At 35.6% G+C, this 14,069-nt stretch overlaps 1 protein-coding gene across 2 annotated transcripts in view; it reads left to right on the top strand.

The window, feature by feature from the left end:
* Window positions 1-14,069, top strand: part of LAMA2 (laminin subunit alpha 2) — a 623,525-nt gene that overhangs the window by 534,173 nt on the left and 75,283 nt on the right. For both annotated transcript variants that reach the window (XM_068551053.1, XM_068551052.1), the window contains exons 41-42: window positions 4,064-4,166; window positions 13,254-13,370. In XM_068551053.1, coding sequence (XP_068407154.1) covers window positions 4,064-4,166; window positions 13,254-13,370 — 220 coding nt within the window. The remainder of the gene's footprint in view (window positions 1-4,063; window positions 4,167-13,253; window positions 13,371-14,069) is intronic.

Below are 14,069 nucleotides of genomic sequence, written 5' to 3'. Positions count from 1 at the left end.
TCTGGCTCATACTATTACAATAGCCAACTGATATCTCCTTTTCCTCCCACACAGCTGCCCAATTCCTCTTCCTGGGCTCTTGCTCTGAGCATACATTCCTACTCAGAAACGTTTAACGGCTCCATATTGCTTATTTCCCAGTTTCCTTAGTCTAACATTCAAACTTTCCAGAAACTGACTCCAAACTACCTAACAGCCTTACTTCTTAACACTACCCTTCATAAAATCTACAGTCCTTTGCAACCAAAATACTTGCTGTCTCATCCACACGTCAAAATTCCCTGTCTCCTTGTCTTTCCTTACCTTGTTGCTACAATATCTCCTACGCCCCCACATATACCACCCATCTCCTTACATCTGAGCAAGGAGTAGTTGACTAAGAATCCAGGAAGAAATCACTGGCTTCCTGAAAAACAGGAAAGACAAGATGTCTGGAAGCAAAAGGCAGGCAACACTTATAAATGCAAGATAAGAAATTGGCAGCAGGGAAGTTTATCAGCAGATGAACTTCGGTCAGGATTCAGTCGTGTTGCTGGATGATGGTGCAAAGGTCCAATGGAAGATCATTGAACTGATAATCATCTAGTCAGACTCATCAGAAAAATTGAGAAAGGCCACCAATATCCAGTATCAGGAATAAAAGAGGTGAAATCACAGCAACTTCTGCGTACAGTAAAGGATAATAAGAGAAAGTTATGAACAACTTTATGCCAAAAATTAGATATTTTGAATGAAATGGGCAAATTTTTGAAAATCACAAACTACTGAAACTCATCCATAAATAAATAACTTGAATAGCCCTATGTTCATTAAGGAATTAAATTTGTATTTTAAAACCCTCACATACATGCACACACGTGCGCGCACACACACACACACACACACACACACACACAATTCAGTTCCAAATGACTTCACTGGTGAATTCTACCAAATATTTAAGAAAGAAATAACAAATTCTTCAGAGAATTGAAGAGGAGAAAATATGTCCCACCTCATTCTAAGAGGCCAGTATTACTATGATACAAACCAGACAAAGACATTACCAAAAAAATGAGAAAATTATAGACCAATATCCCTCATGAACATAGATGCAAAAATTATGGACAATGTTAAAACAAATCGAATCCAACCATTTATTAAGATAAGGTACAAACTAGAAGAATATATTTGCAAATTACATATCTGATGAAGGATTTGTATTCATATTATGCATAAATATCTTTCAAAACTCAATAAGAACAAAAAACCCAGTTAAAACTTGGACAAAAAATTTGAACACTTAGCCAAAGAATAAATAAATAAGCATATGAAAAGATGCTCAACATTATTAGTCACAAGGAAAATGCAAATTAAAACCAAATGATGTACACACCTATTAGAATGTCTAAAATGTTAAAAGACTGACTATATCAAGTAGTGACAAGGATGTAGGCAAACGTAACTCTCATACACTGCTGGTGAGATTTAAAATAGTACAAATAATTTAGAAAACATGTTGATAGTTTCTAAAAAACGTAAACATACATCTGCCAGATAATCTAGCCACTCCACTTAGAGGTTTCCACTCCAAGAGAAATCAGCATATGTTCATACGAAGATGTGTACACAAATGTTCATAGCAACTCTATTTAGAATAGCCAAAGCTGGAAATAATCCAAATGTCCATCAAGAGATGAATGAATAAATAGATTGGGGCATATCCATGTAAATAAAAAAGGGATCACATGTTGATACACACACAACATGGATAAACATCAAAATAATTACACTGAATGAAAGAAGCCAAACAAAAAGAAGAGTACGTACTGGATGATTCTGTTTGTATAAAATTCTATAAAATGCAAACTAATAGCGATGGAAAGCAGATCAGTGTTTGTGTGGAGAGGGGGGAAGACAAGGAGGGGTGGAAGGGAGGGATTGAAAAGAAACGATGGGTATGTTCTCTACCTTGATTGTTTGGCAGTTTCATGGGTGTATAAATGTCAAAACTTATCAAATTGTAAATTTTAAATATGTGAAGTTTATTTATACCTCAATAAGACTGCTGAAAAGTGTAAGAAAGTAGAAAAAAATAAATATTGCCCATCACTGTTCCTAATCCCTCCACAATTTCCACGGCTCAGACTTTAGCCTCTTTGCATGTTGTCTGGCCCTTCTCTTCTCTCTTACCTCATTTCTTTAATTTTCTGATGGACAGCAAGTCAACTCTCTCTCCCTCCTTTACTCCCATGCCTCACTTTGCATATCCAAGATTAGCTGTAAAATGTTGGTTGTTAGACACTCACCAGATTATGTTCTTGTAGAGAGGAATTCACACGTTAAGGCTATGGGGAAAGCTTGCTTTGTCTGGCTTCATCTGGTACTATGAATGACCCGTGTTATCCTGATGGCTCAGGATCATCATTATCAACATTAGTTATTTTACTACAATAATATTGGCATCTATTGAAACCTATTTCATCCTTATCGATTTGGATTTCTGAGATTTAAAAACTCTTCTCTCTAGTTGTTGGTTTTCTCTTTCCTCATTGTCAGACAGATTGTCAGCTGTCACTTCAGCTGTTTTCATGTGCCTATTTAGAGAATCTTCATCCTTCTTTCTTTGTAATTTCCTGTCTCTAATCTGTTTTGATTCAGGAAACCTATAACCAAGGGAGTAAGAATGGCATATAAATTTGGAACAAATATAGAACCTGAGTGGGTAATGGAGGCTTATTTTTTTTGAGTAAGGTACATTGGATTTGTGCCATTTATATTGACACTCTTCCTTTTTTTTCAAAATAAGTTACACTTATGTGGTGTCACTGTACCTAATTTCCCACAGGAAACTGCAGGACTAAGAATTTCTGTGTTCTCCACTGAAGAGAGTGTCCATTTCCCATAGAATAATTTGTCAGGGTTGTCAGACAGCTCTTTTTGCAAGTGCTGGATATAAATGCACAATGTCTCTTTTTGTTTATGTAGATGTTTCCAATATGTCCCTTTGTAGATGTCATAGTATTATATAATCAATCTGTTCTATGAACAATAGATTATTTTAAACTGTTGGAATAACACCTTCAAATACATTTTGCCACTACAGTAGCAAGTTCTGTAATCTCTCCTAGTTTAATGTTTAAGTCATATGACTGATAAAAAATGTTATTAAGGCACTGGAGATGTATTTGAAGAGTATTGTGTCTGGGCTAACCTGAGTTCAGATCTATAACTTCAACAGTAAGTACTTAGCATTCTCTAGCTCTTCTTGCACCCTGAAATACTCTTCCAATTTAAAATTTACAGGTAAGATCCTATTTGATTTATCTTTTGGTATTAATGTACTGTGTAATGATTCTTGAAGAGCAAACACTATTAAAATGGATAACTAAACGTTCAATTTAAATGATCCTTTTCCCATATCACTCTATTATCTTTGTGTCTCCTCTTTTAGTCCAAGGCTCAACAAATCCATCTTTGCTAGGAGATGATTGTGGCTCAGAGATTGTCATTTAGAAGATTTTGTTTTGCCCTAGTACTCTGAGATGAGTTTCAAAAAAGGAGCAGTGTTCTTCCTCATTTCAACACCTAGGGGACAGAAAATGCTCCCCCACTTACCCCACAACTTGAATGAAATGTGCTTAGGGATCAAGTCAAGGATGTGCTTAGTTCTTAATTTGCTTGACCATTCGACAGCACTTGATAGTACTGACCAGTTTTGACCTTGCAACATAGCCAGTCATCACACTCTGAGCCACTTCTGTATCTCTTGATTTCCATAATATCGTGCTCTCCTAGGTTCTCTTTGTCCTTTCTGGAATCTCAATCACCTTGCCAGCCCAGTTTTCTGTACCTGCCTTTAAATGTTGGGATTCCTAAGGGTTCTATTCTAGGCTTTCGTCTCATCTCCCAATAAACAGTCTCCTGGCTTTAATCACAAATACGTGCTGATAATTTATTATTCTGCATATGTAGCCCAGAATGCTTTCCTGAAGGTAAACTCTGTGTACCAATTGCCTGCTAGATATCTCTACTCCATAATTCTTTTGTTTTAGATATGTGACACTTCTTTTTCTGTCCACAGGCAACAGGTCCTCAGGGTTCATTACAGGAAGGTGCCAAAGGCTCTCTTCAGAAAAGCTTCGGGTTTCTTAATGAAGCCAAGAAGTTAGCAAATGATGTAAAAGGTTAGTGTGACCACTTTTTATTATTATTTTCAGTTTAATTGTAGTTGTAATTGGTAGGATATTTTATCACATTATTGGAAAAGTGTAATTGTTGCAGCATAATTTTTATGATTATTTTTACTATCTAGATTTAGTGCAAGTAAACTCTCTCATCAGTTTTACAGTATTTTGCCTTCACACCTCATTTTGCACTGGGCAGTACTTCATAATTTTTAAACCTAATTTCTATAGTATCATTTCATCTGTATCTAGAGTATAGGAACTTTTAAAGTATGATAAATTTTAAAGAGCACCAAACCCCACCTTTTTTTTTTTGACTTTAGAAATTATAGTCACAAAGGAATGAATCTGGCAGATGTAGTATAAATATCCTTGTGAAACTTTCGATTTAGTGGGGCACGTCTCGAAAAGTTTTCACCTTTTAAATACATTTTTATGTATTTTATTCCTAATTCAAGGATCAAAGTGCATAATATATCTACCCTGATATATTATGGGTTTTGCATTAAAAATGTATTATTCAATACAGCCACACTCTAGATAAGCTATTATATTTTTTACTTCATTCAAATATCTCCTGTTCTCATTTAATTGCCTCCTGTTTCTATCTTCAGTCTCACTCCTCACCATTTTCTGGCTTGCATCCAGCTCTGCAACCTTACTGAAACATTCATGTCCTCTGAAAACATGCTACCATTTCAAGCCTCCACATTCCACAGTGTTCATTCTTCTCTTTGGAACTTCTCACCATCCTTCTTTCTTTTTCATCCAACTGCCTTCTACCAGACCTTCAAGATTTAGCTCAAATGTCGTCTTCTCTGGGAAACCTAGCACCCCATCTGAATTACGTGCCTCTTCTCTGTGCATACCTTTCTCATAGACTTATCAAATCACTGCAGCCGTGGACTTGGCTTCCATCTTCTTGAGGACAGTCACAGGGTCTTCTTTTTAACTTTGTATTTCTGGTGTATAGTATCACAATGACTATCTCAAATCAGGAAATGAGCATATTTTTTAAATAAAAGAATGGTGTTGGTCTTTACTAACCTTAGAAAGAAAAGAGGTTTTATCATCATTTATACTTGTCATGCTTTAAACGAATAGTCTCCAATAGAGGCTGGTATGGAATTACACGTTCTTTCTCCATTATAGATGGCACTCTGATAGTAAATGCTTCGGATTATGTATCACAGGTGAAATACAACCCCTTATATATATATAAAATCCTATGCAGGAGATGGCACTTATTACAACCTGAACATCAACTATAGAGTCAACCCTATTATCCTATTGGGCAAGTTGAGTTGATCTCATTACTTTGCCATCACTCCTTTGTCTCCAATGTCCTTGCCCAGAGCTGGGGTCAGGGTGAGGTGAGAGAGGTTGAGCCATGCAAGTGCAGAGTTAGATCCTGTTTTTATTTTAAATGTTAATATTTGCTCATCATTGATCTTTTTGATTTTTAAAAAAATACTGCATTAAAACATTTTTACCTTGATCACTGAGTTTTTTGGTGCCCCTTTGACTTTCACACCTGAGGTGAATGCCTGAGTCACCTCACCCTACTCTCAGCCCTGCCCTTGCCTCTATTTCCCCACAAATACTGATGTTATAAAAATGAAAAAAGAATCCTATTTTTAAGAATTTTTTTCCAAGGGAAAAAGAAATCTAAGGACAGGCATGGTAGAAAGGGTTAGGTGACAGAAATGTTCATTAGTTTAAATGTCTTTTTTTGTACTTCAGGTAGTACATTATTTAAAGTAATGAAAACCCACAAACTACTCAAGTAATAATTCCTCCAGAAATCCAAGCCAAGGCTCTGACGGAGATGGGAATGTTTTCTTGCTACATTATGACATTCCCCTGATTTGTGGCCAATTACACAAGTTATAAAATGGCTGTTAATCAGGGAAATGCCATATATTACCACCAGGAACTGCTGAAATAGGCCCTACAGAGCAAAATACTTTACAGCAGCTATTAAAATAGAGATTTAGTCATTTCTCTCTCTATGGTGCCTGGACTTAGAAGGAATAAAAATGGTGAGGCCAGTATACACTCCATATTTCTAAGTTGTTCCTTGGTTTGATTCAGTACAATCCAGTTAGTTCATGAGCTTTAGTCATGAATGACTTAGAGCTTCTCCCTGCCATTTTTATGCTGTCCTTGCCTTGAGGGAACCTGAACTTGCCAGGAGCAATTTGTTTTGCTTTTTAATTTTTGAATATACATTTGTTAAAAGTAAATTTGCCCTTCTGTGCATTTGAGACTTGAAGCCATTCTACACTGAATTGATTGAACGTCCATGGAGACAAAAATTGTTTTGTTGATGGATATGGGGCTTGGTACAAATTGATGATTGAAAGAGTTAGAAGATAAATTAATGCCACTGGGTGAATTAATACTACTTTGTAGATTGACAAAAGATTTTTGTCAATAAAATGGCTAGTTGAGGTTCTCATGGAATGTGTACAGGGCAAGGAATGAAGCTGAGGATGGTACATTAGAAGTCTGAAAATACTAAGATTCTATAATTATATACCTTATATAGAGTAACTTTTCAACTTTATTTTACTTCTTAATTTATCCCTACTTTTCATCTTTGCCCAAAATAAGTGAAATTATTTAATTACTTATGAACAAATAGATAACATTTCTGTAAAATGGACGACACGCATATGGACTAAGAAGATCTATTTCCAAGCCCAAGACTATGGAGTCAGTGAATTGTATGACATGTGATGCTGTCCAAAATATAGAACAGTGCCAGAATTATTCCAAACATTTACTTTAATCAGATTACTCCGTACTTTTCTTCTGTACTGTGATCCTCCAGACACTGAGTCATTAAGTCCAGACAAGTGTATCAGAATGGTTTTGCGATCATGAATATAATAACAACACTTGCAATTACTAACCTGTTAAGAATCTATGTTATTATCTCAGATTAGAAAGAAGAGAATAAACGGGAATCTTGCAGTGATGTTAAGCCAAAGTATGACTCAGGAGTTAAAGATTGTGGGACACTAGTCTTCTCAGTCTGCTGGCTTTCCAAATAAAGTCGCTATCCCTTGTCCCCCCCAAAAAATAAATAAAATAATCATTTTTAGATTATTAAAAATATACTCCTTTTGGGAATTCCCTGGGATCCAATGGTTAGGGCTTCATGCTTTCAGCGCCAAGGGTGCGGGTTCAATCCCTGGTCGGGGAACTATATCCCAGAAGCCGTGCGGCGCAGCCAAAAATAGACATATATATACTCCTTTTGAATTTGCATACTACCATTTGCCAGAATCAGCCTTCCCATAGGTAGGCATATGAAAGACAAACAAAATCCATTCCATTGACAAAAAATAATTTTGGACTAAATGGACAAAACCAAACCTGGATCCCCTAGCCTACAGTAGTCTGAAAAACAAAGCAATCTTTTCCTGTGGAAATTGCTGATTCCTCATACAGAGTTTTTGTTCCTCCTTAACCTTGTGAATAGAGAAAATTGAGAAATTAAAACCGAGTTGGGCTCGGTTTAGGAGTTAAAAGGAAAAGGGGCAAAACAGTGGCCAAACATAGAAGGGCAGGAACTATTAGAACCAGAGAGAGTACTTGTCTTACTTAAAGTTGTTTAAATTCCATTTCTTTTAGAATATCTTGCTGGCCAAAACAAAACGAGCCTGCAAACCCACAGTCAGGCTTTAGAGCTTGCCCTAAAGTAGCCACATGGAGTTTTCGATGTCTGGTCATTTTGATTTCTCATTCCACTGGCTGAAGAGAGGACTCCCTCGATCCTGATATCTTAAGTCTTTGGAGATCTTGCCACCAGGCAAATTCCCCTTCCTCCTCTCCTTGGGCTTCTACTACAACCCTGTAGTGGGGAGGAAGAGCCTGTGCAGTTGCAGCTAACAGCTGTTGAGGACCTAGAAAGCACGGTCCCCATGCTGAACAAGAGCTGACTTGGCACTTTTAGATCAGGACAAAGTTTATCGGTAATATGCCTTCCTATAAACACAGGCTCCATTAAGTGATCTTAGAAGTTCCCATACACAGTCACTGGTACATGTCTGGACAAAAGAGGCAATCAGAGATAGGACACTTTGCAAACTTGTGACAGCAACTGGGGAAAGGGAAACATGGGAATAATGTCATGAAAGAAGGCTAGGTGTACCCCCAAGTGGAAAGACTGGGTGTAGCAACCTCATCAAATCAATTAACTGGATGCTAGGGACAGGAATAGGGTTCTGAATTTCACCCAGCTTTCTTCCTTACACAGCTGCTCTTCCTTCTGCACAGGTGTTGGGATCCTGTACTCAATCATGGGGTTGACCTAGGGGCAGGTTCTTAGAAATCTCAATATTAAGAAGACAAAGGACTATATAAGTGGATGAAAAATTATAGTAAAGTAACTTGAGGGAAATTGTACCTCTTATGTTCTTAAAATATCCAAAGGTTAAAAACATAATGCAATGTAATGAAATTAATAAATTGTACAGAGCAATCACATATTATATAATTTAGTACAGTTGGCCACCTTTGATATTTAAAGCAAAATCATTTAAGTCGAAGAAATACTAACAGATTGAATAAACTTCATAAATATAGTGGAGCCAACAATTTAACTAGCCCAAGTTAGGCTCCAAAGCTGATGCTTTTAACCACTGCTGGACAAAAATGCTGGGCTTTTGCCATGGTGCAGAGGTGACACATTAAAACTCATGGCCCTAACAAATGTTTGATAGAGATTGAGTGAATGGAAGAGAGTAGCAGGAATCTCTCATTACCAGAAAGGTCAAAATCAAGGTTTCCACCTGACTTCATACAGATCCCTTACCTATTCCAAACTTTCTGCTTCAGAGCTGCAGATAGAAGCACTGCGGAGATTAACCTGTTCTCTAATTCAGAAGGAGCCTCTAGAACAAAAGATGAAACAGATTTGTAGCCTTGTAAAATTTTTTTACAAAGAAATCTTAAAGAGAGGATATTTCTCCATTTTTTGGTAAAGGAGCAAGTCAGAAGTGATATTGAGTACAAGTAGTAGCTCATAAGACAAATGTCATGGTGATGAAAATTTTGCTTGCAAAATGTTATCTATATGGTAATTTGGCAGTAGATTCCATTTAACTAGATCCCTTCAGAATTATAAACATTTCTACAAACTTCACCCTTGTGAATGAGGGATTCTCTCAAGGTGTTTATTTGTGCTTTGTTCATATTAATAAAAAATTAAAAATTGCATTTGAGGAACTTAACTAGATGAGTGTGAACAGTCAAAATAGAACATTCCCATTAAAATCTATAAAAATCATTCTTATATTTAGTTGAAAATGAGAGCTATATACATATATTAAAAAAGTATAATAGGAAAATTAACAACTTTAGTTTCTGGATGATGCGGTTTAAACAAAGAAGAAAGCAAATCATAAATAATATTATTGAAAACTGGCAAATGTACCAGGGCAATTATCAGACCAATGTAAATTATCAAACCAATATGAATTATTTGTTACTATTTAGTAACTGCCCGTGATAAATCCAGTACTTTCTCATACATCCTTCAATTGATTTCTCATATCAGTCATATGAAGGAAGTTGTTATCTTCATTTTAAACATGTAAAAAGGGATAGAAATGACATTTGAACCCACATCTTCCAGCTCCAAGTCCTGTAATAATTTCATTGCACCACACTACTTTCTCTAATGGCTAGAATTTGTAAAAGAATGCATTATTAACGATCAAAGAAATACTTGTAATAGCTTTTTTAAAATTTTTTTTAAAATTTTTATTGAAATATAGTTGATTTACAATGTTGTGTTAGTTTCTGCTGTATAACTGATTTACTTGTAATAGCTTTATTTTGAGATATTACATAGCATAGTTCAGTATTAGCAGTTCCAAGTAAACTAAACTCTAATATATTTAGCACAGTACCAGGAATGAGGTCAACATAAGTAAATGCATATTATTAATGAAAGTAACATACAACTCTGTCTAGTGATTTTCATTCTGAATATGTCTACCTGGTTCAATGTCAGTGGTTATGCAACAAAGGGGAATGATATTGTCAGGCACGTTCACAGCCTACCCTGGCTGTTCTGCTTCTTTCCCTCACTTCATGAGCTCTGTCTCTGACGAACCCATTCCTGGACATTTGTCTTCTGATGTGTGAGGAGAGGATGAGAAAGGGAGAGCCAAAGCTGGAGCGTGTGTGCAGCCTTTGAGGTTCGTTGGGTGTAATATCTAGAGAGAAGATAAATGACTTGGCTACAGCTAATGAGTATGAATACTGAAGAAATGAGGAGAGGAAAATGCACTATGATTATAATTTGGATCCTTTTCTTGTTCTCCAAAAATTACAAGTAAAGAATTGGGTTGGATATTTTTTCAACTACCAATAATTCTGTTTCTTTGGCCATGTTACCATTCTAACTGGACCACATGCATTCTTCCTTACATTTTGATTATAGATGCCTCTGCCTCGTATATCTTTGCATTTAAAGCCAGCCTTGGAGTGCTTATTTTTCTAGGTTTTCATGGCTAATATTTTGTAAGTTTTCCATCTTAAAATCTGTAATTCTTTTCTGCATACAACTTCTATTCATCTAAAGAATTAGACTGGGGCTTCCCCGGTGGTGCAGTGGTTGAGAATCTGCCTGCTAATGCAGGGGACACGGGTTCGAGCCCTGGCCTGGGAGGATCCCACATGCCACGGAGCAACTAGGCCCATGAGCCACAACTACTGAGCCTGCGGGTCTGGAGCCTGTGCTCCACAACAAGAGAGGCCACGATAGTGAGAGGCCCGCGCACCGCGATGAAGCGTGGCCCCCGCTTGCCGCAACTAGAGAAAGCCCTCGCGCAGAAACGAAGACCCAACAGAGCCAAAAATAAATAAATAAATTTAAAAAAAAAAGAAAAGAAAGAAAAACTCATAGCTAACATCTTAAAAAGAAAAAAAAAAAAAAAAGAATGAGACTGACAAAGCTATAAAGTGTTTAGACTTGGTTTGAGAAATTCCAAAAAGTACTTCAGAAAAAAATGATCAGAGTGTAAGAAAGGATAAATTAACAAGAAAATAGAGTCAAATAGCTGAAACAAAGAAATCAGAACAGGCTCAGAATATTCACATCTTGACTTTCTAGTACAGAAAGCAGAGGAACAAAATCACTGCTTTGAAACTTGAGGGACGGCAGTAACAATGTTCTTCAGATCAGTCGTTCTTCTGAATAATTGGCCTGATTATTCTGCCAGTATTTGCTATCAGAATTCATAAAATAGTGTAAACCAAGTGATGCCCTTTAAATTAATGATTTTTGCAACTGTACATGTATATCTTGCTTGCCAGAACATTTTAAATGTTTCATTATTTAAAAAGTCAAATACAATCAAGAAACTAAGAAATGAAATTTGTACCGTTCTATTTCCTTAATTGATGAAGACTTCTAAATTAATATCGAAAGAGCAGCCTTTAACTATTCTCAGAGAATTCATATAGGTATCACAGTCATAATCAGACTGTCTTTATTTCAGAAAGTATTCTTTCCATAACCTAGTCAAAGATTTTACTTTAGTACAGTGAAAGTAACAGAAGTATTAAAAGAAAAGTGAATTGTGATTGACAGAGGAGAAAATCTAATTACTTGGAAAGTCTATGTTGAAGGACTAGAATTGAAAATAATAATATCTTAGTGACTGAAATGGACATATTGATATTTTAGAGCTATGTTTTGCTGGAATACTTTATGCTTTGTTTTTCAGTGATGTTAGGTCTTTGGCTTGGAACCTAAAAGCAGATGCCTCAGACAATATTATGTACTTATATTACTGTAGTATAAAAGTGGTGTAATTTGTCCGCCTATAAAACCCTGATATGAAATGGAGTGGATCGTTAATTAATATGTTCAGTACTCTTTTTCACACCCAGTACACTGACAGTTAAGAATCCTCCATCTATATTCCCTTCCCTTTGCTATTCTTCCCAGATGAAGGCCAACAAAGGCAAGCATTGTTCCCTAGCTGCCAGTGGCTTGTTTGGTTCCTGCAAGAAGCCAGATGCACTACCTCTACAAGGGTGGACACACAATCAAATCAAGACTGTTCTGGCTCTGTTCTGTGAGATGTAGTCTCTCCTGGTCTGCCCACTCTGGGTACTAGGAAAGTGACGAAAACAACAGTCTTGGTGTTGGCAAATAACGGTCTTCCCCAGTCCAAGTTGCTTATTTATTTAACTGTTTTAAATAAAAAAGCAAAAATATTTGCACAGAGAAAACGATTTAACCAGCACAACCAGGTATAAAATGAAAGGTTTTAGTACACTGTCGCTCACACCATCATTAACTGCCTTACTTGTTCCATTCCTAGTTTTTATATGCTATAAAATACAATATTATATACAAACTAACTTAAAATTCAGACATGTTAAAAATTAGTGGAGAGAAGCTGGAAATTTTACACTAGTAATATTGTATTAGTAATGGTGAATAATATATTTTAATTTTAAAGGAAGCATGCTAAAGTAGCAAGAAAAAACCTATATAAAGCCTACTTGAAGTAATTTGTAAAATATTATTTTCTCTATAAAAAATTGGAAATGTGCTAGAAGCTATTTATTCATTCTTTTGATTATTGTTTTTTTCAAATAAATATTAATAAGTGATGTTTAGTAAAGTTGGGAGATTCTGCTTAACAGTCATATCTATTTGAGATTTTTAAAAGCTAATTCAGTAATTCCTTTTGGTAATAAAATTTTTAAAATAATGACATTAATGGGAGTGATGTCAGGAGGGCATCATTATAAATGCATAAAAGACCAAATCTGTCAAAGTTTTTTCTCCATAGAAAACCATCAAATTAAGTCAAATAAAGATCAGACACCAAGAAGAAAATGTAATTGTTGAACATGTTGGAGTGTCAAATGGTCATATAAACACATATTTTATATTCTGATCTGAAATATATTTATGGATAGATGCCAATAAAGTAAATCAATTTCTTGCTTTTAACTAACATTTTATTAAAATAACCTGAAATTTTATATCCATGTATCAGTTCAGAGATGATTAAAATTATTTCATCCTTTTTTGTTTTCTGTTCACAGAAAATGATGACCATCTGAATGGCTTGACAACCAGATTAGACAATGCCAATGTCAGAAACAGGGATCTCCTGAGAGCTTTGAATGACACTTTGGAAAAGTTATCAGCCATTCCAAACGGTAAGCATTCAGGACACTGCAAACCGTGCCAGTGGATATGAACTCTTAAAGAATGTTCTAACTTCTGCCTTTTTTCCCTAACACTTTATTTGTACCATTGTCAGGCTATTCGATAACAGTTTTCTTGCTTATGAATTCTTCTTTGTGAGAATGAGAAACTAAATCCTACTTTACACTGTGATATTTATCATTTGTTGCCCTAGCTGACATTCTTTGGAATAAATTACAAAAAGGAAAATATAGACATCTTATTATTGTATTGTCCTTCCATGTTTCGGCCCAGGAAATCTTATATTGGTGGGAAAAATAAAATCATACAGACACTATTCTCTACAATGTTGATGTACACAATTGCAGCTTATTACAGTACCTACAATAATAGGTAGAGCCAACTGCCTTTCAGCATATCTTTATTGGCAAAGTTCTGTTACTTAAATGTTTTAGCTTTCAAAAACATTAAGACATTAAGAATTGAACCATGTCTGTAATATCTTTCTACCTATTACACGTACTTGGAGTTAATGTTTGGTATTAGTTCCTGAAAGCACTATTCTTTTAGGGATACTATTTTTATATTTTAGTAGCATGATATAACAATAACAAGGGTTGCTAACATTTTTTGAGTGCTTATGCAATATGCTTATGTTAAGTGTATGTAATCCTCATACTAATCCTACAAGGTAAACAGCATTATTATCT

The sequence above is a fragment of the Eschrichtius robustus genome, chromosome 9, assembly GCF_028021215.1.
Source record: "Eschrichtius robustus isolate mEscRob2 chromosome 9, mEscRob2.pri, whole genome shotgun sequence".
NCBI lineage: Eukaryota > Metazoa > Chordata > Mammalia > Artiodactyla > Eschrichtiidae > Eschrichtius > Eschrichtius robustus.
Note: the sequence above shows the minus strand (reverse complement) of the source record. Positions and strands in the feature narration are given on the sequence as shown.